Source organism: Lutjanus erythropterus, chromosome 14 (assembly GCF_056507025.1).
Source record: "Lutjanus erythropterus isolate fLutEry1 chromosome 14, fLutEry1.hap2, whole genome shotgun sequence".
NCBI classification, from domain to species: Eukaryota; Metazoa; Chordata; class Actinopteri; order Lutjaniformes; family Lutjanidae; genus Lutjanus; species Lutjanus erythropterus.
Window position 1 is genome coordinate 11,272,019 of NC_139330.1, and position 24,958 is coordinate 11,296,976.

At 41.5% G+C, this 24,958-nt stretch overlaps 2 protein-coding genes across 5 annotated transcripts in view; both read left to right on the plus strand.

The window, feature by feature from the left end:
* ptk7b (protein tyrosine kinase 7b) overlaps nt 1-12,836 on the plus strand; it is a 95,314-nt gene extending 82,478 nt beyond the window's left edge. The window contains exons 9-20 of the mRNA XM_084735686.1: nt 382-517; nt 1,131-1,250; nt 2,591-2,740; nt 3,082-3,229; nt 4,744-4,871; nt 6,274-6,474; nt 7,470-7,631; nt 7,737-7,969; nt 8,069-8,149; nt 9,198-9,349; nt 9,491-9,669; nt 11,013-12,836. Of these exons, the coding sequence (XP_084591812.1) occupies nt 382-517; nt 1,131-1,250; nt 2,591-2,740; nt 3,082-3,229; nt 4,744-4,871; nt 6,274-6,474; nt 7,470-7,631; nt 7,737-7,969; nt 8,069-8,149; nt 9,198-9,349; nt 9,491-9,669; nt 11,013-11,173 (1,851 nt within the window). The 3' untranslated portion in view covers nt 11,174-12,836. The remainder of the gene's footprint in view (nt 1-381; nt 518-1,130; nt 1,251-2,590; nt 2,741-3,081; nt 3,230-4,743; nt 4,872-6,273; nt 6,475-7,469; nt 7,632-7,736; nt 7,970-8,068; nt 8,150-9,197; nt 9,350-9,490; nt 9,670-11,012) is intronic.
* A 3,627-nt stretch (nt 12,837-16,463) lies between these two features.
* srfb (serum response factor b) overlaps nt 16,464-24,958 on the plus strand; it is a 32,505-nt gene continuing 24,010 nt past the window's right edge. Inside the window, exons 1-2 of one of the 4 annotated variants that reach the window (XM_084735692.1) lie at nt 16,464-17,548; nt 23,527-23,793. In XM_084735692.1, the coding sequence (XP_084591818.1) occupies nt 16,901-17,548; nt 23,527-23,793 (915 nt within the window). In that variant the 5' untranslated portion in view covers nt 16,464-16,900. The remainder of the gene's footprint in view (nt 17,549-23,526; nt 23,794-24,958) is intronic. The other 3 variants (XM_084735691.1, XM_084735690.1, XM_084735693.1) reach the window with 3 other exon arrangements.

Here is a 24,958-nt window from a genome sequence, read left to right on the forward strand (position 1 = left end):
CAATCACAATAACACACACACAGTTAATTATTTATTATTTATTATTATAATGTTAACTATCAGGGCTCAACAATGACGACTGCCAACTTGCCTTGGGAAAGTAAAATGCCATGTTGGGCAAGTAAATGTGGCAACTCACTTGCGACCCTAAATTTAACATTTTGGTCTTTGTTGTTATTTGATAACTGCTAATAACTTTAACAATTTGTACAGGGGCAAATAAATGTTAGTTGTTGTTAGATAGTTATCGTTGTTGGTGTAAATGGCCCTTTAGTGTCTTTGTTTGACGTGCATTTTCCCCACATCCAGTAGATGAAAAGTCTCCTAGTATCTGCTTTATTTTGTGTGACTTCGGAGAATTTCACTTTTCTTTTTTTCCAGGACTCTCGTTTTAAGCTGTTCCCTAACGGCACCCTGAGGATTAACAATGTGGAGGTGTACGACGGACAGATGTACGGCTGTGAAACAAAGACCGCCGGCGGCCGTCTGTCTGGGCAAGCTAGAGTTACAGTGCTCGGTAAGCTGCGGGGCAATTGCTCAGTTAATCAATACGTACAGTAGATTATACTGTTCTCACTGAGCGTGTAGTTTTTCCCCACAATGACCAAAAGATGATGAGTGAAATCTAATCCAAGCCAAAATGAGTAACACAGCGTTGAGAGAAAGTATAAAACAAATGTGGTTGTGGGCTTGAGTGTGTGAATGTGTGTGTTTCCTAAAATAGGAAGAGCGCGTCTATGTTGTGTCTCTGGGCGTCCTGCAGGACACCCACAGAGGTGTAAAATATGACTCATGCATGGCAGCTTTATTCAAGCCGTTATTCTCACATATTATCTGCATGATAAATTCCTATCAGCATAGCTCTGCTGCTATAGGATTACAGTGATAGATGGGCTGACATGTCACTGTTTTGTCTGGCCAATCTCTGTGTTTATGTGATCTCAGCCTCTGATAGACCTCGGGTTTTATACGAGATCTGTGTGTACACGCGTGCATGTAGCCACATTTCCCTGAATGTGTCTGAACACGATTTGCGTCATTTTATCTGCAGTGTGAGTTTCACAGAAGGAGGCTTTGACGTGCAGCCCCCCCCCCCGCAGTGTTTACCACCTGTATAATGTGTGTTTCAGAGAAGCTGAAGTTCACCCCGACCCCCCAGCCTGCTCAGTGCCTCGAGCTGGATAACGAGATCACAATCCAGTGCTCAGCTAAAGGCAGAGAGACCCCCACCATCCGCTGGACCAAAGCAGGTGTGTATGCCACCAGCTTAAACTCATGGTAGCTTAAAGGGATAGTTTGGATTATTTAATGTTGGGTTGTATGAGTTACTTATTGGTAGTCAGTGCATTACAGACAGTAGATCGTGGTCAGCATGCCCCCAGTTAGGAGAAGTAGAGAGGGGCACCAGCACAGAAACTTAGCAATGCACTGCTTAGCTTAACCCCACTGTTCACGTCGCTCCACTGGCTTTCAGTTGCTGCCTTCATCAAATTCAAAACCCTGACCTGCGCCTACAAAACAGCTCCCGCCTACCTGAACTCCCTCATTCAGGTCTATGCTCCTTCTTGCTCACTACACACTGCTAATGAAAGGCGCCGGATACAACCACCACAATGGGACCCTAAGTCACTAGCTAGGCTCTTCTGTAGTTCCCTGGTGGTGGAATGAGTTGCCAAATTTTGGTCTGCAGAGTCAGAAAAGACAAAAAAATAAAAAAAATCCAATGCCTCTTATGCCCTGTATGCATTGCATTTTTCACTGCCTCAAGGCATTTGGCATTTACTCGTGTTGTTCTCCTCTGACTAGGTCCTTGCTTGTGTTGTATTAGCTTTCAGATGTACGTTGCTCTCTAAACCAACCAAACTCCATGAGTAAAGTCAGTCATTTTACCTTGTAGAACACAGGAGGTGCTGGCCTACCTCTGCCGGGTTATTCTATGATTTTTGTGCCAAAAAAGTTGTATTCACCAAAGTCGCAGAATAACTAGTACAAACTAACAGATGGAGGCAGCAGGAGACCATCAGCTCAAGATGTTCTGTGCGATAAAATTACTGATTTCTCCCATAGAGTTTGGTTGGTTTGGAAGGACTGATATCTGGCTTATAAAGCCTTTTGCTGCTGATCATGTCCACAGCAGTACATTGCTTAGCTTCCATGCTGATAATCCTTTCTGCTTCTCCAAACTGGAGATGTGCCAACCGGCATCTACTGTAGGTAATATACTACGGGTAAGTTTCTCATTCAACCCTACAATAAATAATCCAAACTATCCCTTTAAATCAGATAAGAAAAGACTTTAACACTCTCTTGAGAAACTATCTCCTTATCTTAAATGCTGCTGTACTCTTCATTCCTTTCATGCTAATGATGACGAATGCTTTTCGCACAAGAATATGTAGAAACACGCAGAGAATCTGCAATAAAGAGAGTGTGAGGAAGATTCATCATCATGGATCATTTCCCTCCTTCTTCTGTGTTTGCCATGATGGAGTCGATTTAACCAGTTGTTTTCCTCACACAGCACCAAACTCAGCCCTCCTAACCCCCCCCCCCCCCCCCCCCATGTGTGTCTCTCTGTCTCCCTCTGCAGATGGAGGAGAGCTGCCGCCTCGCGTGGAGCAGAGGAACGGCCAGCTCCTCTTCACCAAAGTCACCCGCAGCGACGCCGGCAATTACACGTGCATCGCCTCCAACAGCCTGCAGGGGGAGATCAGAGCCCTGGTGACCCTCACTGTGGCCGGTAAACCACTCACTCATCATCCTGGAAGCGGGCAATTATGAATGAAAGGGTCACGTCACCCTATTAGTCATCAGTCCCACATCCAAAGTGCTTGTGGTTTCAGTGCATCTGAGGGTAGTTTTACAAGGAGACGGTCATTGATCATTCTCATCAAGCGGCAAATACAGCAGCATTTATTGTGTGCTTGGTGGCCTTTTATAGCCCAGTAATGAATTGCATTTGGTGTAGATTGTAACTGAGAGGACGCTAACCACAGTCACCACAGTCTGTAAAGGAAATGTTGTGGCCCAGTTGCGGTTTAAGTGTTGTATTAATGGGTGTGTGTGTTTGTGCACATACAGTATACATTCGCTTTAAGTTGGAGCCAGAGAACACGACGGTGTACCAGGGTCACACTGCCATCCTGCACTGCCAGGCCACCGGCGACCCCGAGCCTCACATCCACTGGATGGTCAAAGACAAGACGCTGGACATCAGCAAGAACAGGAGGTAAATGAGACACGTTTGTGTCTTTTTAATACGTCTTTCAGACAGCTCAACCTCATGGATCAGGATTAAAGTTTGTGATTACAGGTTTCAAACAGGATTGATTGCAGTTTCATCTCATTCATTATGGCTTTAGCTCGTGCTAATATAGTGTTACACCCCTGAATGGACCGGACCTCACGCAAGAACATGTCGTGCCAACGGATTTGTTCTTAAGAAGCACGAAAGAGTGATTGAAGAGAACTTGTCACATTCACTATTTTTCTTGTACAGTTCTTCCTTTCACACCCCATTTACACCTGGTATTACACAGCAATCTGTATTCAGACACGTTATCCAGGTAAGGAAAAATGCACTTTAATGCAAGGTGCAAATGCTTTGTGATCGCAATCTGACGATATCTGCCTGACCTCAGATGGGGCAACCAGATTTGTTAAGAAGCATATAGTGCACAAATTTGGCTACATCCTCTGTCTAAGTTAGCTCAGATGTTTATGTATGCCAGGCAGACATGACGTATACTTGCACTGCGCTTTGTCTCTGCAAGTTTCTCGCCCTACCTCGCAGCTTCATCTGAGGGCAGCTTCACTCTAACAGCTGCTTCGGGGTCTTTATGTAGGTCGCTGTCCAGGTGAACATCCTCCATTATAACATGTGAGAGTGTCACATCACCTACATGTTTGTAAAAGTCTGTCATCGTGTATCACCTTCATGATGTTTTTTAGTATCTGACTTCAAGCCATCATCAACAGCTGTTTAAAATATCTAATTAGTTCCCTTATACCAATACCAACACAGCTAAATATGTTGTCTTTCATCCATCTCCACCAGTCGGCTCTGTGATGTGTGGTTCGTCTTTTACACTTGACTTGAGTAGGATGTTTTGTGAATGAAACTCAGAAACTCTGCGTCAAACAGAGCGAAACAGGCAGCACTTTCAGGAGTGTTGATTACACTAATGATCAAATCTCCCACACAGCCGCCTGCTCATGAACAGGTGGCATTCATCAAGCTGAAACGAGTAATTTATGACAAGCTCTTGGTTTTGTTGTCGTTTCTGTTGCTGTTTTGCCACCTGGGTATCCTGCTCCTGCTTTGTCTGAAAGCACCTTGTAAACTTTGTTTTAAAAGGTGCTTTATAATTAAAGTTATTATTGTTCTAGTTTTTTTTAAGATGTTTTGCTGAAGTCCACTTGGAACAAATTGAACCTCTCAGAGACGATCAAAACAAAACAAAGCAAGAAAAGGAAAACAAAAACGACAGAAAGAGGAGATAGCAAAAGCCGTGGCAGTAAAACATCTAAAGCTTATGCCCAGAAGAAAGTTTAAGTTTAAACCAGACTTCTAACCAGACTTGTCTTTCCCTGTCTTTCATACCAGTTAATAATCACTGAAAACATCCTAGAAAATTATCTCTAGAAAAGAGTGGAACCCTGGTTGTGACCTGCTTCTTCCCTCTTGTTTTTTGTGAATTTTGGACCTCCACCTTCATCTGTCCCGTCCCTCCTTTCTTCCAGGTTCCAGAAGATGCCCAACGGCTCGTTGGTGATTTCAGACGTCACTACAGACGACACCGGCAGATACACATGTGTCGCCGGAAACAGCTGCAGCATCAAAGACCGTGTGGCTCAGCTGTATGTAGTGGGTGAGTTTAACACACACAAACTGTACATGGCTGCAGAAACGTATTTACACAGGCGTCCTTTATCAGGAACAAAGGTGTACACATGGGGCACGATCACAAGCGAAGGATGAAGGCATTCATTAAACCCTCACCCTCTGCCTGTCATCCTTCTCGACAAGTTAATAACCACAGCCACATCTCTGACGCCACGGCTGTCACTGGGGTGATGGGATTGGGCAGACGTTAGATCTAATAACGCCTCGCACTCTGAGCCTCCTTGTGTGCTGACTGAAGCTGAAAATTACAGTCACACACTCGCACTAGTGTCCCATATCACCTCATTTTGTTCCAAAGTAGCAGGGTGGCATTCCCGATTAGTTCAGAATAGAAAAACCGACTTTAAATATGTGTTTGAGCTTGTCGGGGTCAGCGTGACAACAAAGCCAGAGTGGCAACTCAGAAAAACAACTTGTTGAATGATACATTTATAAATAGTATTACAGTTTTAACTGTGTTAACATTCACTTTTAAGTACCTTTTAATCTATAAAAAAAATGATTCAGCTTTTATCAGGCTGAGTAGTTGTGTGACAGCTTTTTAATAGCTGCTTCATGGTTTTAACATTTCAATTTATTACACTGTAAACCACATTTAACTAAAGGGATAGTTCAGATTATTTGATGTGGGTTTGTATGAGGTTCTTAATGCTAGTTGGTGTATTACCTACAGGAGACAACCCCAGTTTAGAGAGGCAGAGAGGACCACAGCACACAAGCTAAGCAATGAACTGCTGTGAGTTTAAGTGTACTCTATATTTAGAATATTTTCACTGCTTTACCCTGCTGTCACACAGCCCTGTTTGACGGGAAACTGCCGTTACATCAGCCAAATAACACTCTCTCCAAACCAGCCAGAATCCATGGGCCGAGTCAGTCGTTTTACCACACAGAACAGAGGAGTCGCTGGTCTACTGCTGCCTCAGTTTTTTAGTTTGTTTTGTTATTGTGTGACTTTTTTAAAAGGACAAAGTCACACAATAACTAACTTTTTTTTTTTTAAAAAAAAAGCTGTCGGACAGCAGGTACAGTTGTGAAAATATTCTGAATGTAGTGTATACTTCAACTGATATTGATGTTTTTTTTTTAAGTGGCTACACTATGTTTTGCTGCCACAGAAGTTTATTGATTAGCTTCCATGCTGGTACCCCAAAAAATGACCTCATACAACCCCATATCAAATTATCCAAAATATCCATTTAAGCTTGTATTTGGATTTGCGCTCTCATTTTCAAAAGCCTATTCTTGAACATGTTTAAATTTGCCTACCTTTAATACTGAAAGTGATGCTGAAACACAGTATGTGGTGTTTATTAAAGTCTTTGATGTGTTAAAGATAGCATATAATTGCTGCCTGTGCCCAACAGACAAACCGGTGCAGACGCCTTATGATGGTGAGGAGAAGGCTCCTTACAAGATGATCCAAACAATCGGCCTGTCAGTGGGAGCGGCGGTGGCTTACATCATTGTCGTCCTGGGTCTCATGTTCTACTGCAAGAAGAGACGCAACGCCAAAAGACTGCAGAAAGGCCAGGACGGAGAGGAGCCCGAGATGGAGTGTCTCAATGGTATGAGGGTTTGATGGAGAGGAATGTTTCTGGTTTGCGGTCAGGGAGGGGGTGAGTCGTTGATATTCCCCCAAATTCATGATCCTCGAAGCATCGTTAAAAAGCTTTGGACATTTGCTGCCATCTTGTGGTCATCCTGGGTATTAGACTTGACATGTAAAATGCCACAGGTTCAGAGGAAATTTGCTGAGTTTGCCGTGTCCCGATTTCACCTTGAAAATTAATTCTGACCACGGTTTGGGGTATTTGAGTGACATAATCTTTTATTAGTCTGATTGCAGGGAAATGTGTTAGTGTTACAGCAACAGAGGGGATAGCAAAATAGAAATGAAGCATCAATAAAATAATAAGTAAACAAGCGATATAAAGAAGAGGGGATATAAAAAAATAGAAAAGAATATATACACTATAAATAAGACAGCTGAATTTACACAAGTCACATAGGAAATATTAATATTGCACAGTTGGAATGATAATACACCTTAGTGAAATACTGATATTACACAGTTTGAAATTAAATGACACCTAAGTGAATATTGATATTGCACAGTCGGTATACATTTATATTATAGTCAGTTTTCAGTCTTGGTGTGTATGTGGTCTGCTGGGAGCAGTGCTGGTTGTAAAGTCTGACAGCTACAGGAGGGAAGGACCTGCGACACCTCTCCTTCACACTCACACACACACACAAGCAGCAGTTCGTGTTATGAAATCCAGACAGAGCGATTGTGAAATGTGCAGACGCCCTCATGAAATCTTTGAATACTCCTCATTTATTGCCAGTTTGTTCTTTCTTCAGTATTTTCTTTGACACTTATCTTAAATTTGGCTCAGCAGAGCAACATGTATTGGTTTTGTTTTTCTTCTCAAGGCGAAGATGAATAAATTTGACACCGTTTGGATACACGTGTCACATTTACAGCGCCCTGTAATACCTGCTATCTGTTCTCTGTCTGCAACCGTTGACCTTGTGGGTTTCGTGTTGTTTTCATCAGGAGGGGCCGTGCAACAAAATGGCCACACCACTGCTGAGATCCAAGAAGAGGTGGCACTCACCAACATGGGTACCATGGCAACAACTGAGAAACGCCACAGCCACGTCAACAACGATAAGCTCCACTTTCCCAGAGCAAACCTACAAACCATCACTACTTTAGGTAATCATGCAATTCTGTGTTTCAACTGAGACTGAATGTCCTCCTAGCTGGTGCTTTTTATTTTGCCCTGACATTTGTCTCTGCGGTGTGTGAATGTGTGTTCAGGTAAAGGGGAGTTTGGTGAGGTGCTGCTATCCAAAGCCAAGGGTATCGAGGAGAGCGAGGAGGAGACGGTGGTGTTGGTGAAGTGCCTGCAGACCAGAGATGAACAGCTCCAGCTCGACTTCCGCCGTGAGGCTGAAATGTTCGGCAAGCTCAGCCACCCCAACGTCGTCCGCCTGTTGGGCCTGTGTAGGGAGGCAGAGCCCCACTACATGATCCTAGAGTACTACGACCTGGTAATCACACGGAAATGCAACCACACACACAGTTAAAGAAATATTTGTGTAGATTTTTTCCTAATATAATTCTCTCTTTTTTTGTTTTTATCATACCAGGGAGACCTAAAGCAATTCCTGCGAATTTCCAAAAGCAAAGATGACAAGGTCAAATCTCAGCCGATCAGCACCAAGACCAAAGTAAGTGTTGCTTGTTTTATTGTGATTGAGACCAACATCTGCCATGCAAATCATTATCAACCATTGTTTTTTCAGAAAAAACATTGACTGAGCATTAAACTCTTTTACTGCAGTTCCTCGAATTCAAATTCATAGTGGCTAAAAAAATAACTTGCAGACATGTCTGTCAAGAATGATGTACAGCAATAAAAACAGTAAGAAGTTCTGATAGCTTAGACACAAGCAGGGGTGGGTGATACCACAAAATTTGGTTTCAGTACAATACCAAGGAGGAACGTGTCAGAATCACTGATAATAATACTTTTTATTTTTTTAGGTTAAATCTGCCTAAATATAGGAATCCTATACCTTTCACAGTGCAATATACGATATGATTAGTGGGAATGATAATCTCTGGATCAATATTTTCATTTTCACTAAAAAAATGTTCTCTCTGTTGATGTTCTCTCTCTGAAAAGACTCTGCAAATCAACTCTGTCTGTTTGCACAGACAGTTCTATTATTTGAAATCAATTTGAAATGGAGCTGGAACTCCATCAATCCTTTTGATGTTAGAATCGTTCTTGAAAAACGAGATATAGTGTAAGAAGTATCAGTATTTTAGGATCAATCTGTCCAGCCCTACTTACGGAGATCATGTTACCTCCTTTAGACATTTTGGAAAACAGATGTATTTGCTCTGTTGAGACTTGGATAAGAAGATCAGTACTTCTCTCTTGTCTGTGGGCTAAATATGAAGGGACATCCAGGAGACATTTAGTGTAGCTCAACATAAAGACTAAACGCAGGGAAACAACTAGCCTTGTTCTTTCCAGGCTCATTAATTAAGAGATTAGACGTCATTGTTTTATTGGGGGTTATATGCTGGACAATTAATTTTTTCACCAGTGACTTTGTAGAGTCTTATCATCACTGCAAGGTTGCCAGGCAACCAGACCGTGCCACCAAGGAAAACCTTTATCATTTCTGCTGCCATTGTAGACGTTTTATCAAAAGAACTTTTCCTTGACAGCTATTTTTGATCTATATTTTTCTCTTTTCCCTTCAGGTGTCCATCTGTGCCCAGGTGGCTCGCGGGATGGAGCATCTGTCCAATCATCGTTTCGTTCACAAAGACCTCGCCGCCCGAAACTGCCTGATCAACAGTCAGAGGCGCGTGAAAGTGTCGTCGCTCAGCCTTAGCAAGGACGTCTACAACAGGTCTGTTCAAAAAGGGACTTGATTTAATAGTGATCACCCACTTTAATAATCAAAGGCAGTAAACGGCATATTCAGGGAAATCTCTGTTCATCTGGTTTATTTGAGTTGTTTCCATCTCCCCGTCATCTCTTGTGTACGCAGCGAGTACTACCACTACAGACAGGCATGGATCCCACTGCGCTGGCTCCCATCAGAGTCTGTGTTTGAGGATGACTTCTCCACCAAGTCTGACGTGTGGGCCTTTGGAGTGTTGATGTGGGAAGTGTTCAGTCACGGGGAAATGCCATATACCAAACTCAGCGATGACGAGACACTTGAAGGTCAGTGTGATGCTTTAGAGGCTCGTTTTCAGTCCAGGTTCTGATTCAGCACAGACAAAACAAGATATTTCAAGAGAAAAGATGTCCCTATTGATCAATAAATATGTGTTTTAATGGTGAATGTTAATTAAAAAGGCTGTATGTGATCAGTCAAGTCAAATTTTATTTATATAGACCAATATCACAAGTTAATTCTTATCATGACACAAGAAATATTTTTTCACTTACTGATTTATGTTTTACTAAAGGCATAATAGTTCAACGAATAATATTTTAACTTTTAATTCTACAGTCTAAAATGTAAATATTATATCTTAATAACAATTATTAATAATCATTATTTTTATATAGTACCTTTCAAGATTAGACATCAGAAAGTGCTCCACAAAATTAAAATAAAAGACCAAGCAGACATTAAATATTAAATCAGAACCTAAACAGACGGGTCTTGAGATGCTTTTTAAAGGTGTCAACAGTCTCCACAGATTGCAGGGCCAAAGGAAGACGGTTCCAAAAAGTAGGAGCTACAATTTCAAAGTCTCCCATTTAATAAATTTAATACATATATGTAAAATGTATATAATCTTTTTCCCATTAGTCGAGCGCGTCACCCACACATCACCCACTAATGATGGAAACTATTCAAGTCCCAGAACAGGCCTGTTATTGTTATTTTTATGTTTTTATTAGGCCTATTTTATATTTTCTATGATGCATTTTTTTATATGGTATATTATTATACATATGCTGTATATTTAATACACATTTCATTTGATGTATGCACTGACAGTGATGCACATTTTCTTGATCTGTGAGTATGCAAGTTATGGGTATTCTGTGTTGACATGGTGCAGGTATTTTTAATACATGTGTAATATCTTTCCCATAAATTTCCCTTCTAATGTTTTTTCACATAACTAATGTCATGAAATAAAACTAAACTTATAATGTTTTGTTGAAATAATTTACTTTTCTTCTTTAGATATTGTCAGTAATTTAATATTTTTAAGTGCAACCATTTAAATTTTCAAGCACCCAGGTAATGACAAATCTGGTTCCCAGCCCACTGAGAGCAATTTTTGCAGTACAGTTTTGTGGGAGTAGATTTAGTTTACTTCAAAGCTTAAGAATTTGATTCATAAGTCAAAAATCAAGCAAAGGCAGTTATCTTAACTTTTTTAGTGTAGAATTGTAATTTTAAAAAAGCTATTTTCGATCTTGTGCAAGGTTTTTGGAAAAAATTGAGAACCTTTGCTGTAGGGAAGTCACAGAATATCCATTAAATGTTCAAACAGCCACGTGTCCATGTTTCTGATCTGGTTTCTGCTCCTCTGCTCCTCCAGCTCTGCAGACAGGGAAGCTGAAGCTGCCCGTTCCAGACGGATGTCCCTCCAAAATCTACAAGCTCATGGTCCGCTGTTGGGCACTAAGCCTCAAAGAGCGCCCCTCCTTCACCGAGATCGTGCACGCCCTGGGAGAGCTGCCCTCTGACAGCAAAGTCTGAGACGACCGTGACCCCACCTCAGAGGAGAACTTTGACCAACCCCCTTCCCCCAAAATAAAGACAGGAATGCTGGATTATTAGTCTCACACATTTCAGGGAAGAGGGTTGAGGAGAAAAAAAAACAAACACTTTTTTTTAAATATGCATTTCAAACAGTGGGTGTGTGGACAAGACTTCTTTGCTATGCCAGTGGAAATGCACTCATGTTTGTGTGAATGGCTTCTTGTCAGCAGTGCCAGGAGTTTACTTTTGCCTTAACCGCAGCATGGACGACCCTCCCTCTCTGAGTCCCAGTCTGTGGTTCCACTGTGACCCTGCCTGCCTATCTGTCTGCGGCCACTCTGTCCCAGCGATGCTTTGTTTCACGGAGCCTCACAACCTCAGTGCCTCTACCCCTCCGCACACACACTCACTCAAACCTCCAACGGCTTTGTATGGACGTCGGATACGGTGCTCTCACTGGCACAGATCAATCGAGATTATAATCCTGAAATGTAGGTTCACTGCTCCGCAAGTGATTTCTCGTTAAATTAGAAAGAAAACTGAAGGGAAAGCAGGAAATATTGTGTCTGCAGTGGAGCAGTGAAGCTTCTTAAACACTCCCATCAACCACCGATCAGCTGCATCCTGGAGGAGACGCCTCGCTACTCTGTCCACCAACCACCCACCACCTTCCTCCAAAGTGTGTGTGCCACTGAGCTGTTCCCGTGCTCCAGTGTACGTTCAAAGAAGTGGAATTGGGGTTTGCATGAAGGTCTGTTACGTTTGCTATTTTGGAATGTGAGGAGAAAGTAATCCGTGTTACGGTAACACTTCAGGAACATTGAAAAATAAGATCAAGTTTATAGCCAAGGAATATATTGAATAGATGAGATTGTGCCAGTGTGAGCTTTGTATGTTTCTTTTAAGAGTGTGTTCTGTTCTTGTATTAACTTTGAGGTGCTTATTGGTCACTACCTATGGGTAAGAAGAATACCCATTATATCACACGATCATGTCTCAGTTGCGGGGACGCAGAATATCACTGTGTTTAACCTGCGATAAAAATTTCTTCAGAGGTCCAATCACACTTTCCTTCCCGGTCCGGTTGTTTTGTGCAATGTTGCAAGGAGGACCATCACACCAGGCAATGTGTACATAATGTAGAAGCCATGCACTAACTTCACTTAAAAGAATATCCCTCTTTATCGCTATCATGTTGTGTAGTAGGACATGCAGGTGCCTGTTTATTTATGATGAAGGTCCTGTCTTTTTTTTTTTTTTTAACTATGCTTATAATAGGAAGGTACTTCTCTGATGTATTCATTCTCACGGTCCATCTCAATGTGCGTTCAGCCTGGTAAGCAGCTGAATATGCTAACACAAAGTACAAAGGAGGCTAAAAGAGTGACTGCTGGTCACCAGTACTCATTTAAGTGCCTGGTAAATGAAGGATTATCTTAACTGTTTCCCTCTTTTTTTACATTATCTAATCAAATGCAATGGCCTTTGTTTATGAACTTGTTTTTATACGTTGTTTTTAGTGTAATGTTTTGTTTTTATGAATGCTAGGCACTCACACCTAGACGTCTTTTTTTAATCTGCTTCAGCAAATGTTCACAATAATCACAGATATATACAAAAGTATACATGCTGCTGTCAATAAAGGTTCACAGTGTTTTTACCCAATGTGTTGTCATTAATACTGTAGATTAGGGCTGCACAAAATAGTAAAAAAAAATCATATTGCAATTATTTTGAGAGAATTTGTGATTGTGAAATGAGTTCTATTGACTTTTCTCACTTTTTCTGACATTTTATGGATCAAACTAATCGATTAATCAAGAAAAAGATTAACAGATAAATCAATAATGAACATGATTGTTGTTATTGTTATTAGCCCTAAAGTCTAGGCTGATTTTCATTAGAAACGATGCCTTCAGGAAACACCACCTCACAATTCACAGCAGAAGTGGACAACACAAATGTCACACTTGAAGAAGGCAGTGTTAGGTTGCATTAAATGACATTTTCTATATTTTTTGTGCAGAAATTTACATGTAGGCCGCCAAAAATGTACTTAGTGGCCCATGGGACCAGTCCTTAAAAATATAAGTCTCTATCCACATAGTGGGAATGATCATTTTTGCTTTGCAGTTTTCATTTTCACTAAAATCACGATGCAACATTTGTTGCATCTGGAATTTCTTTAGCCAGGGCATCTCTGCAGCACTACAGCACCTGATTATAATGCTGTTTTGTCACACATTTTACTTATTTATCAAAAAATTGCAGCTTCAAGCTTCCAGCTTGAAAATGTTTGAAAAGTGCTTGAAAGTGGAGGAACCCTGCACACTGAATATTTTAGGAGCATTTAAAAAAAACCTCTTAACTAAACAAGAAAACTCCAAATCGGGCATTTGGCTGCTGAAACACATTTCATTTGTGTTGTTGGGTATTCAAATCAAAATGCTGTGAAAAGGATCATAACAATTTGTTCTTTCATTCTAGATGTTGCTACTTGAAGAAGAGCTGTCATGGCAGCTCCTGCTTGCAGCTGCAATACCACATAATATCATGCTCAGTAAAAGTGATAAAGGTGATGAAATATTTTGAGGTGGGTTACCAACATCAGCAAGTCTCTGCACGTAGATGATCAGATTGTGCGTGTAAATAACAGCTGCCTGTAGGTACAAAATCTGTCTTGGTGCTGATGGGATGCTTTTGAACAGGATCAGGAGTGATAAGAATATACAGCAGACATGTAATGGGCTGTTATATGTAAAGCCACTTGCATTGTCCTGTTAAAGAACCTACAGTCACAGTCCCTCTGACCGTGAATTCAAAAAGTTCTCCCAGTAACCACTAGAGGGGGGTGTAAATCTTCTGTAGGTCTTCTTAAAGCTGACCAAAAAAATTAGCATGCCAAATATTTTTTTCATATAATTATGTTTAGACTTGACTAGGCTAACATGGCCTTTTATAGTTGCATGAGGGGATTCTCATATGAGTAAGAGCCCAAGCTGACTTGGATTAGTGACAGTGTTTTGCTCTGATCAGATAAATGTGTCATTTAAAATGTCACATTTTATTTGGTGCCTACAGGCGACCTCAGCAGTTCACTGTAGATATTTGAGTTAATCCTGAAGCATCATGGGTCTCTCTTCAAGACTTTGAGCATGAGAGGTTTTTCTATGTTTGAGCATGGTGGTCTGCTGTATATAAATACTGCAGTTATGGATAAAGAGGCTCAACTGCAGACTTGCACACAGAACCATGGGCAAACAGCTTGTGTCTGAAACTGAAAACAAACTGAAACTTTAACTCATTCAGTACTGCTGATATCGAGGCAACTGTTTTCCAAGGAGCTGTCCTGGTTATAAAAGCCCGCATATTCAAATAAAATTCCCCCTGCATCTTGCCAACAAACACTGGGTGAGAAACCATTTTCAAATACCATATTTTGTTGCCTCTGTTTAAACCTGCCTGGAGTACCAGCTGGGTGGGGTTTTTACTGCATCATTTGTCAGATAAGCACACAGAGGTGCCTTTTGATAGATATTTCTCGTGATAATCCTCTTCCTCAGAAGACATTTTGATATGTCACAGCAGGAAGAGCACATGTGTAAATAATAGATTGTTAATGGCACTAATAACACTTGTGCTTTTCCTGCAATGACAAGTTACACCTGCAGTGAAAAGGGGGTCTGTCGTGAATAGGGCTGTTTGTATAAACACATCTGTGAGGCCTTTTCCACCAAACAAGCTCTGATTCTTGAACCATTTCTGCTCAAGGTCCTTGGATTCTTAATGATATCCGGTAAACCAGCCCACAATTCCACCACCTTTGAAATCAACAATGTCATCACCAGAGGGTGTTGCACAATGCATAACAACCTGTAAAATATGGCATGTCCACTTTGGCTCTATAGGAAAACCTACAACTTTTTGGCTCCAGCTAGGAACCAGCTTTTCAGGTTCCAAACCACTTCATTTCTGGTGGAAATGGCAATTTCGTGATGGTGGAAAGGCCTGTATGTGGCTGTGAAGGGCCACAACCATTCCGGGGGGCCACACAATCAATGTGACTCCGTGTTGTTCACTCCTCACTGCTGGAAAACTGGGCTGTTTAAGTGTGATGCAAACTCGCAGCAGAGAGCAAGCAAGAGAGAAAGTGCCCATGTGAAAGAGGGCATGCAAATATGGATGGGAAGTTTGATGTGATATAATTTTTCTTCGATTATGAAGTCTGACGTTTATCAATAATTCTGTGGTTTACACTGCAAACTAGAGTCTCTGTTAACGTTATAATAAAGTTATTGTGGGGTGGGGGTGGGGTGAATGAACACATTGGTTGGTAACATAGCTAACAACCAATGTGTGTGCAATTTGGTAGTTGCACTACTAGTGTTTTGGGGCCACTAAAATCCTAGAGCTGGCCCTGATTGTGACACTATACAGGGATACAATTTACCTTTTGCATAGCAACCATTTATGAAATAGTAATGTAAACGCAGGTGTTACCAATGATAATTATGGTTTGCTGCTATTAAGCAAGTTGGTTCACTGGAAAGGCTCTGCTACACTAAACTGAATGGATCTTTAATTAGTATCATTGGTAACACTTGTGTTTACCCCACTATTTCATATCAACATGGCTGCTGTGAAGTTAGTGTGATGCAGGTCTAATCTTCAAGGTAATTAGTACACTATGTTTTTATTTTATTTATTATTGTATATTTTAGGGTAAGAGGTGAGTATATGCACACAAAAATATAATAAATTAAGAACCTATATTTGTTATTATCACAAATATTTGGGGCAGTAAGGAGCCTACTGCACATTTGACTGCCTCAACTGATCTAAACTCTCTCCTCCAGTAATATAATACTGCACAAAATCTCTTTAAACTCAAAAAGTAATTCTCTGTCACAGTCATTCCAAGTCCCTCACCCAAAACAGATCGATAAAGTCATATTTTGGCACGAAAACTGTGGGAAAATACGGTTTGTGGTATGACATAGTACAACCTGTGGGGAATAAAAAGTTGGATGTTCTGTTATTTTGGTGCCTCTGCCTGTCCGCGGTGACGTTGTCGGTAGCGCAACCATTTTGGTATTTATTCCAATGAGCCTGCCTTATCGACCAATGAGAGCGCTACTCAGATAACCTTCAGCCAATCGATAGGCGACGCTGTGACTCACCAAATAAGGAGAGACAGCGCCATATAAGGAAACATTGTATCTCTTTATAAGGAGGGAAGTAGTTCCTGTGTTGTAATATCACTCCGCTGTCGTAAACGTTGCTTTTAAATGAGGCGTTTTCATGCGCCCCAGAACCGTGAATAGACATTTATTGCGGTGTTATTAGAGTGTAAATTAGTGTAATGGTGCTAACAGGCCGACATTTGCGTTTCTTTCGGTTCACAATACGGACTAGGTGACATGGCGGAGCGACATCGAGGGCGCTCTTCGCGTTTTCCTTTTTGAGAAAGTGCTCGGAGTTTTGGAAATAGAGGAGGAGGGTGAACCAAACTGAGCCGGGGTTGAAGGGTCTTGGGGGCAGCATCACTTTTGAAAGTTTGTCTCGGTTATTTCCTGGAGTCTCCAAACCAACCAACCGGCCCGGTTTGTTTACATCGTTGTGGCCCAGGCGTGTATGCGTTTTGTCGGCCGTCAGTTTACGAGACCGCGCGGCAGGACTCCAGCTTGTTTGGCTGGTGTTTAGAGACTCGGTCCAGTAAATAGAATGTTACCGAGCCGGGTCGGGTCGGCACCATCTGGAAACGGCTCAGCTTCAGGCAGAGGTACCACAGGACACGGTTCGGGGGTTGTCGGAAGCGGGATCCGTCCCGTTTTGATCAGAGCAGGGCAAGCTTTACCGGGGGTCAGCGAGAGCGCCGGTGCTGCAGGGCGACAGGGGGACAGAGACGCCGTCGGGATGCTGGGGGCTAACGGTCCAGGTGGTCCAAGAGGCGCGAGGCCAGGGAACGGCACCGGGGTGGCACCTCTACAAACCGCCGTCCAGGGCAACATGGTGGGGCTGAACACCGGGGTGGTGCTGGCTCACGGAGCCAGGTTCGACCCGGACAGAGAGACTGCCCCTCTTTGCAGCGGCTCGGATAATGACTCGGACTCCGGGGATGATGATGACCCAGTGGGTTCACTCGGGGACAGCAGGAGAGGGGTGAAGCGAGAGAGGGAGATGGAGGCGGCCGTGACGGGGCAGGAGGTGGGAGTACCGCCCGGAGGTTACGGCATGGTCCCCGGAGGGGTCGCAGGGGCAAAGCCGGGGAAGAAGACACGTGGGCGCGTAAAGATAAAGATGGAATTTATTGACAACAAGTTGAGACGTTACACCACGTTCAGCAAGAGGAAGACGGGTATTATGAAAAAGGTGAGTCAGGAGACCGAGTTTGGTTCTCATCCAACTATAGTTTGATTTGAGTGACGGTCAGATGTTGCTTGTCTGCTGTACTGCAGTATAATGCATGATGGTGTTGTGTATTCATTAATTAAAGTAATGAACAGTGAGGTTACAATTTAATCTGTACGATCATATTACTAATGGAAAAAGTGCTGCATGGTAATTATAATATCCAAAATATTGTCATTAGTAGGCCTACAGTAGGGGAGATTAGGGACAGTTGCAACCTTTTTGCATCTCTCTGTTCTCAGAGACCATTTGGACTAAATATTTATCTGTTAAAGTTACATCTGTCTGTTAATTTCCCACACCATCTTGATGACTGTCATATTCACAGTATTTATTTGGAAGCGATATCAGATGTTGCAGCTGACCCCAATCCGGGGGACAGATGTAACATGATATGATAGGGGATTACAGATTACTGATATAGTGAATTTTTGAGCTGGATGTGCATGGTGCACCGACATGTCTTTGCAAAGGCTGTTTTCTTACAAAGCAGATTTCTTCAACATTATTGTATACTTCTACTAATTAAACATATGCACATACCTACCAAATATATTAAAGAACTGAGAAAATAAATGATAGATAAAAGTAAATAGCTAAATAAACATCAGTATTCTTCAGTATCGGTCAGTTGCTAAATATTTAATACTGTTAGTCAATTAGGGTCAGGTTGTAAAACAAGAAGTGTAGCTCCTCAGCATTTACACCTGCCAGGGAGCCCCTCATGTCTTCCTGAATGTTCCCCATAGTGCTAAACCTAAATCACCTCAAGTATTTTCTGCACTGTATGTTCTGTAAAAAAAACTTTTCATAATGGTAAACATGCACGCAGATATCAGTCTGGCTCTACGTATTAAAAACACATAAAATGTCAGTAACCTTAGTAATCTGAAAACATGCATTGTTTTGCCATAATATTATAGTGTTATGAGTAACGGTAACTGTTACTGAGTTTTGTTTATGTGTAACAAAGGCCTACCTTACAAATGCTTGTTTATATTAAGAAATACTGTTGTGTGGTCTGTTTTGATATGGCAGCTTGGCTTGGGGATGGTTGCAACAACAAGTTGCAACAAAACAAAACAAGGATTCAAACTTAGTAAGTTTTGATCAGTTCATAAAAAAGGTCAGGGTAGTGTTAAAGAAATGCAGCTCATGGAAAAAAAATACTTCTGTAAATCCAAAATAAGTTTCTTTGTTTTGTTTTTTTTTTTCAATAAATGAAGCAGCAGATGTTGAATGTGTCTTCTGTCTTCCTGGTGGGGAGATGCTTTAACTGAGCATGTGCACTATGAGTGTTATCACTCTAGCATGTTTCTGATTAAAGAAATAACACCTTTAACCATCCCCAGTTTACTCTATACTAGAAGCTGTTGACTTACTGTCAATCTAATAAGAAATCATTTCTTGTAAAAGACATAAACTGACTCACTGGATATGTGGAAGTCAGAGCATTCATGATGGGCAATGTCCTTTAAATAGACTTGAGCAAATGACAATTCTATTTATGACCATGCCCATCCCAACTATCACACACACACACACGGCCTGACTGTCAGACACACGCAGATTTCCAGATACAGAGACACACTCATTCATGCACACAAGCCCATGCACCTTCATACACAGACAGACAGGCCTAGAACTGTTAGAAGGAGTTCCCATCAGCGGCCCTCATCAGCGCACAGGCTGTTCCCTCTGTCACTGTGGAGCAGGGCTTTGCTTGCAGGCGGCAGCCATGCGGTGGTGAGCAGCAGCGGGCCTGTAGGTTCCAACAGCTGACTAAACCCCAGGGAAACGCATCAGAGGACAGTCAAAGAGCACTCAAACAGAAGAGTGATGCGAGGGACTGTCTGTGCATGCATTATGGGCAGTGTCCAACCTCATCCAGAGATGACGGTCTTGGTTTCAGTTTTGTTAGTTGTGTCTGGCATGTAAGCAGTTGACGTTAAAGATGCCTTCAGTTACAGTTTCCTCCATTACTGTCAGCTAAGTTTTGTACCAAAGCTGTCAAATAGTAGAGTTAACATGTGCTACCAGTGATACTAATTAAAGGACAAATCTGTAATAATGTATATTTACTGTTACTCATAATAAAATGTCCATGATATACCATCAGAGATTAACAAACCTGGTGAGCTGAAATACTCACTTCACTGACAACAGCAGTGCAGTTGCAGTGTCCTCCTTTGAAATTTCTGTTCTGGGCCAGAATAATTGTTTGATTTTGCCTGTTTGATTAGAGATAAAATTAATTCTAAACGTTCACTGATTGAGTCAGTGACTGTTTACGAGATAAAAGAAATCATCTTCTAGAAGGAGTAGATGTTTGTAACAATTAAATTGAGCAATGTATTAATGGAGTCTGTCAGACAGTCACTGAACCCCAACTCCAGAGTGTGTTTTTTCAGAGCAGTTGGCTTTTGTTATCAGTATAACAGTCTTAGCTTTACATTGACAGACAATTGACAGTTATTATCAAATTACAATGTCGCTGCAGGCTGACTGAGCCTCCTTGAGTTTGGGGAGGAGGGGTTGGTAGGAAACAACTCGCTTCAACCATAGATGGTACGATTTAATATACCGTGTATGGCTTAAGATTGGTGTTTGGACTTCAGTACTCATTTTTGGATGTGCAATTGCTACATATTGCTCCTTTAAGGTGCCATTCCATTTAGTGTAGCAGAGCCTTACCAGTTTGTGAACATGCACAATAGCAGCACCCTGATTCTGTTTGAACTGAATGGAATAAAACCTTAATTGGTATTACTGGTAAAACCTGAGTTAACTCTAATATTTCATGTCAGAATGACTGCTATGAAAGTGGTCTATAGTTCCCTGGAAATCCACAACTCAAGCACACAATTGCTGCCATGACAAAGCGATGCTATATGGCATCAAGGCATCTAAAGTTGATTATGTGAAGCCGAGGTAGAAGCACAGTGATTGTTCTGCAGCCATTTTTCATTATGAGTGTAAATAAACACTTGTAAGCCATGCTTTATTGTAGTGCAAGAGTTTTCATTTGTCCTCGTGTTACTTCGAAGCGCCTGTACTGGATAATCTGCAGTGTTTCTTTTTTTTTATGTATCCCAGACTGTTGTCGTGGAAACTGAGGTGTCTTTATGTAGGCTCTTGGCAACATGAACACTATTTGACACACTGTGTGGATAGAGATTTTTGAAAATGTTGCCTACACTATGTCAGCCATCACAGAAATTGACAAGTGGGTGGAGTGGGAAGATTCATAGTAGACTGGTCTCAAACTGGTTTGAGCCTAGTTTCATATTGAGGGATGTGGTGAGTGAAGCACAGGCCTTTTTGTTCTCTTCTCATAATTTGCTTTAGATTATGTGCATGTAAGCACTTGCGCAATACAAATTGTTCAATTTGTGGCACAGGATTACTCAATTAATACTAGTGATTCCCTTTTTTTGGTTCCATTATTTGTCTGGAAATAAACATGTTTTTTATTTGTCATCTTTATGTCACTATGCTTAGTAGGAGTAGGCTGGCAGACATTTTGACTTGTCATATCATGAAAAGTACAGGTGTTATTATTAAAACAAACTCTGGCTTTGCTCCATTTGAGTGCCTCAGTATGCCATACAAGTGAGCTAACATGCACAACACCAAGGCTCTGAAGCTGACTCGCTTGAATGGAGTCCAGCCATTATAAAGGTTATTGCGTACACCTGGCCTTTTCTTGCTAGTGTTGAAACAATTTCTCAATTAACTGATTAGTTGGTTGAAATGGAAAATAATTTACATTGTTGATAATTAACTGTTGGTCAAAGATTCACTTGCTCTGGCTCTTGTATTTCTGTCATTTCAAATGTTGTGCTTTGGGGTTAGAATAGTTTGTCAAACAAAACAAACAATTTGAAGAAACTGCCTTGGACAAGGGGTTGGGGGGGGGAAATTGATTATCGCATGCATTGCTGCAAAGGTCATGGTAGCCTGTAAATTTTGTAAGACTGGGCTGTGCGCTCCTTTCTGTCTGTATCCCACAATGAAGCGAAACCTTTTTGGAGACTCAGTCAAAACAGGAAGCACAGAATTATGAAGAAAAAATCACACAGAGCATTGATAAATGTCAATAACCATGACAAATTTTGTGTGTATGTGTGACAAAAAAAAAAAAAAAAAAATAGAAATACAGAAAAATAGTAATGAATAGAATATTGAATCGGTTGCATGGAGGATTGATATGATTGGTGGAATTAACGGGAAAGTTATGGTGATTGGACTTAACTGCAAGATTGTGCAGAATTTACAGGAATTTGTTTGCATTAATTGATGCGATTCCCAGCCGTACCTTGGTGTAGGAATCTAGGGGTTTAAAATAGCAACCCACTGTAATCACAAGGCTACCTTTGGAAGTAGTGCTCTAACTATTAACAGACAAAACAAGTTGGAAGCTTAAAAATAAGGACACAAAACCCACTGTTCTCGTTGTTTTGAATTGCACAACTACACATCTCCATGTTTACATCCACGAGTAAATCTTCTGCCCCCGCTCTACTTGATATATAGGCTTTACTGGGATGTTTTGTGTGACAGAGGAACCAATTACAGTCGGAGTTGACCCTGCTGTCATGAATATTTATGAGAAGAATCAGCAGAGCAGGGAAACTTATTAAAGCATTGTGTAGGTCTAGCTTGCGCTGCCACCAAGTACACTTAAGTTGACAAATTAGTCCTTTTCCACCTTGGATATTGGCCAACATCAGGCCCTGTTGTTAGAGACACCTCTGTAGCTGCTGCAGAGCTAATCAAGAGGGACAGTAGTGACAGAGAATGACAGGAGCTGTGTAGTTCATTACCTGCGCCTGTAATGCCGCATTAACAGTCGGTTAGGTGAATTGTAGAACAAGCCAGACAGTCCTTTTTAATCACTGTTCTTCAACAGACACACCCACCAAAACATTATCAAGGTTGCTCAGGTGAAACAAGTGCAGTGAGGCATTGAGCTACTTTAGCGGTGCTGCTCATCATTAGCCTTCCTGTGCCCTGTCGTCATGTTATTACACACAAAAGGCAATTATGTGATCAGCCTCAGTGTGTGTCCAGATATGGAGGACTGGACTGATACAGCCATAATGAACACAGTGTTAGGGCATGATGGAGTAGACTGGCATGAATGCGTCGTTTTATAACGGCTCAATAAAATCCAAAAATTTGAATGTGATTTGTCTCCTCCTCCTTGCCTGATGGAGTGCTGCGCTCCAGCTTACAATGGCACATTTATCAGCTAGCTGCGGCTGTACTGTGTTCACCAAGGTGATGGTAATGGCACTGTACCAGAAGCATCCTCCACATAACTTATGACTCATTTAGATAAAAAGACTTTCTCAGGAGTTCACTCTGAGTGCAGCCTTGTAGCGTGTTTGATCGTGTGTGTGTGTGTGTGTGTGTGTGTGTTGCATGCAGTTGAATCTCATTGTGCTTTCCCTTTACACTGGTGTGAATGTGAGTGTGTGTGTGCATGCTGTATAATGAATGATGAGGCCACAGGCTGTGATGGTGGCCTCACGTTTCACCTCTCTGTGTTAAGAAGGATTCCTTGTGTCCTCTGTCAAGACTGGGTTACTACTGCGCCCCCTGCCCACATGAGCCAGCCCCCCGCTGCAATCAGTCTCTGAACTATATCACTTTCTCTATTCTGGGAGCCTTATCTCATGTTATTTTAGTTTCATTTGTGCTATACGTCAGAGTTCACTACGGGGGTATTTTTAGATTTAAGTGTTTTCTTTGCTAGGTGATTTTTTTTTCCAGAGGTTCACTCTTGAAATCTCTTATATTCCCTTTCCAGTAGAGATTACTTTGTCTGTGAGATGAAGGTAATCCAAGCCCCAATTTGGAGAACCATATCTCTCTCTCTCTCTTGGCCCATCCTCCCTGTCAGATACTTGAAGTTTCTTCTGTGTCTTTCCCAGGCCTATGAACTCTCCACCCTGACGGGAACCCAGGTTCTGCTGCTTGTGGCCAGTGAAACGGGCCACGTCTACACTTTTGCCACACGCAAACTCCAACCGATGATCACAAGTGAAACGGGCAAAGCCCTGATCCAAACATGCCTCAATTCGCCAGACTCACCACCACGCTCTGATCCCTCCATGGACCAGCGCATGAGTGCCACTGGCTTTGAAGAGACGGACCTCACCTACCAGGTGTCTGAGTCAGAAAGCATGGGCGACACAAAGGTGAGAATCAAAAAGTTGGAAGATCTTCTGCTGTAGACTCGTCAGTCATATGGTCAAGACAAAAATTAACATTACACTCCATCTCTTTTGGGAAGATTGGAGCTGGGAAATTGAGGGTCAGGTCTAGAAGTGAATCCCAGACGTGCAAAAGGTCTTGCAAGAGTGATAATTAAAGCAGCAATGATTAATTTATTGTTGAATACCCAACAATTATGATAATTGATTAATTGGTTTGAGTAGGTTTTTAAGGAAAAAACACCCCAAATTCTCTCATTCATGCTTGTTAAATGTAAATATATTCTGGTTTCTTTACTGCAGTATGACAGTAAACTTATAATCTTTGGGTTATTGGCAAAACAAGACATCAGTGATTGCCTTTTTTCACCATTTTCAGACATTTTTTAGACCAAACAACTAATAATTTGAGAAAATTCAACCCCAGTTACACATACACACCATGTAAAATGCAAATAATACAGAATGCAATGATCTGCAAAAACGTTTTGACTTATGTTGAACTGAATACAGTGCAAAGACAAGATATTTAATGTTCAAACTGATTAACTGGTTACTGTAAAGTATGTAATTGTGTAAATGTACACTTACTCTGACATGTTCCAAAAAAGTTGGGACAGAGACACAGTGATGCGTCACTTTTCCTTTAACAACACTCGGCAAGCGTTTGGGAACTGAGAACACTAATTGTTGAAGTTTGAAAAGGGAAATATTTTGCCATTCTCGCTTGATACACAACTCCTGCTGCTCAACAGTCTGGGGTCTCTGTTGTTGTATTTTGTGCTTCATAATGCACCACACATTTTCAATGGGAGACAGTTCTGGACTGCAGGCAGGTCAGTCTGGTACCTGAACTGTTTTCTACGAAGCCACAATATTTTATCACATGAAGGATGTGTCTTGGCGTTGTCTGGCTGAAATAAGGAGGGACGTCCCTGAAAAAGATGTTGTCTGGATGGCAGCATATGTTGCTCCAAAACCACAGTGCAGATTTACAAAAAAAAAAAAACAAAACCCAAAAAACAAGTTTAGCAGTTTGAACTGTTGTTGTTTTGTCCCTAAACCTACCCAGATCTTAAACAGTGTTTCACATTAAAAAACATAATTCATTTGTATAACATTCATAATGAAAAAACGAAGGATACAAATG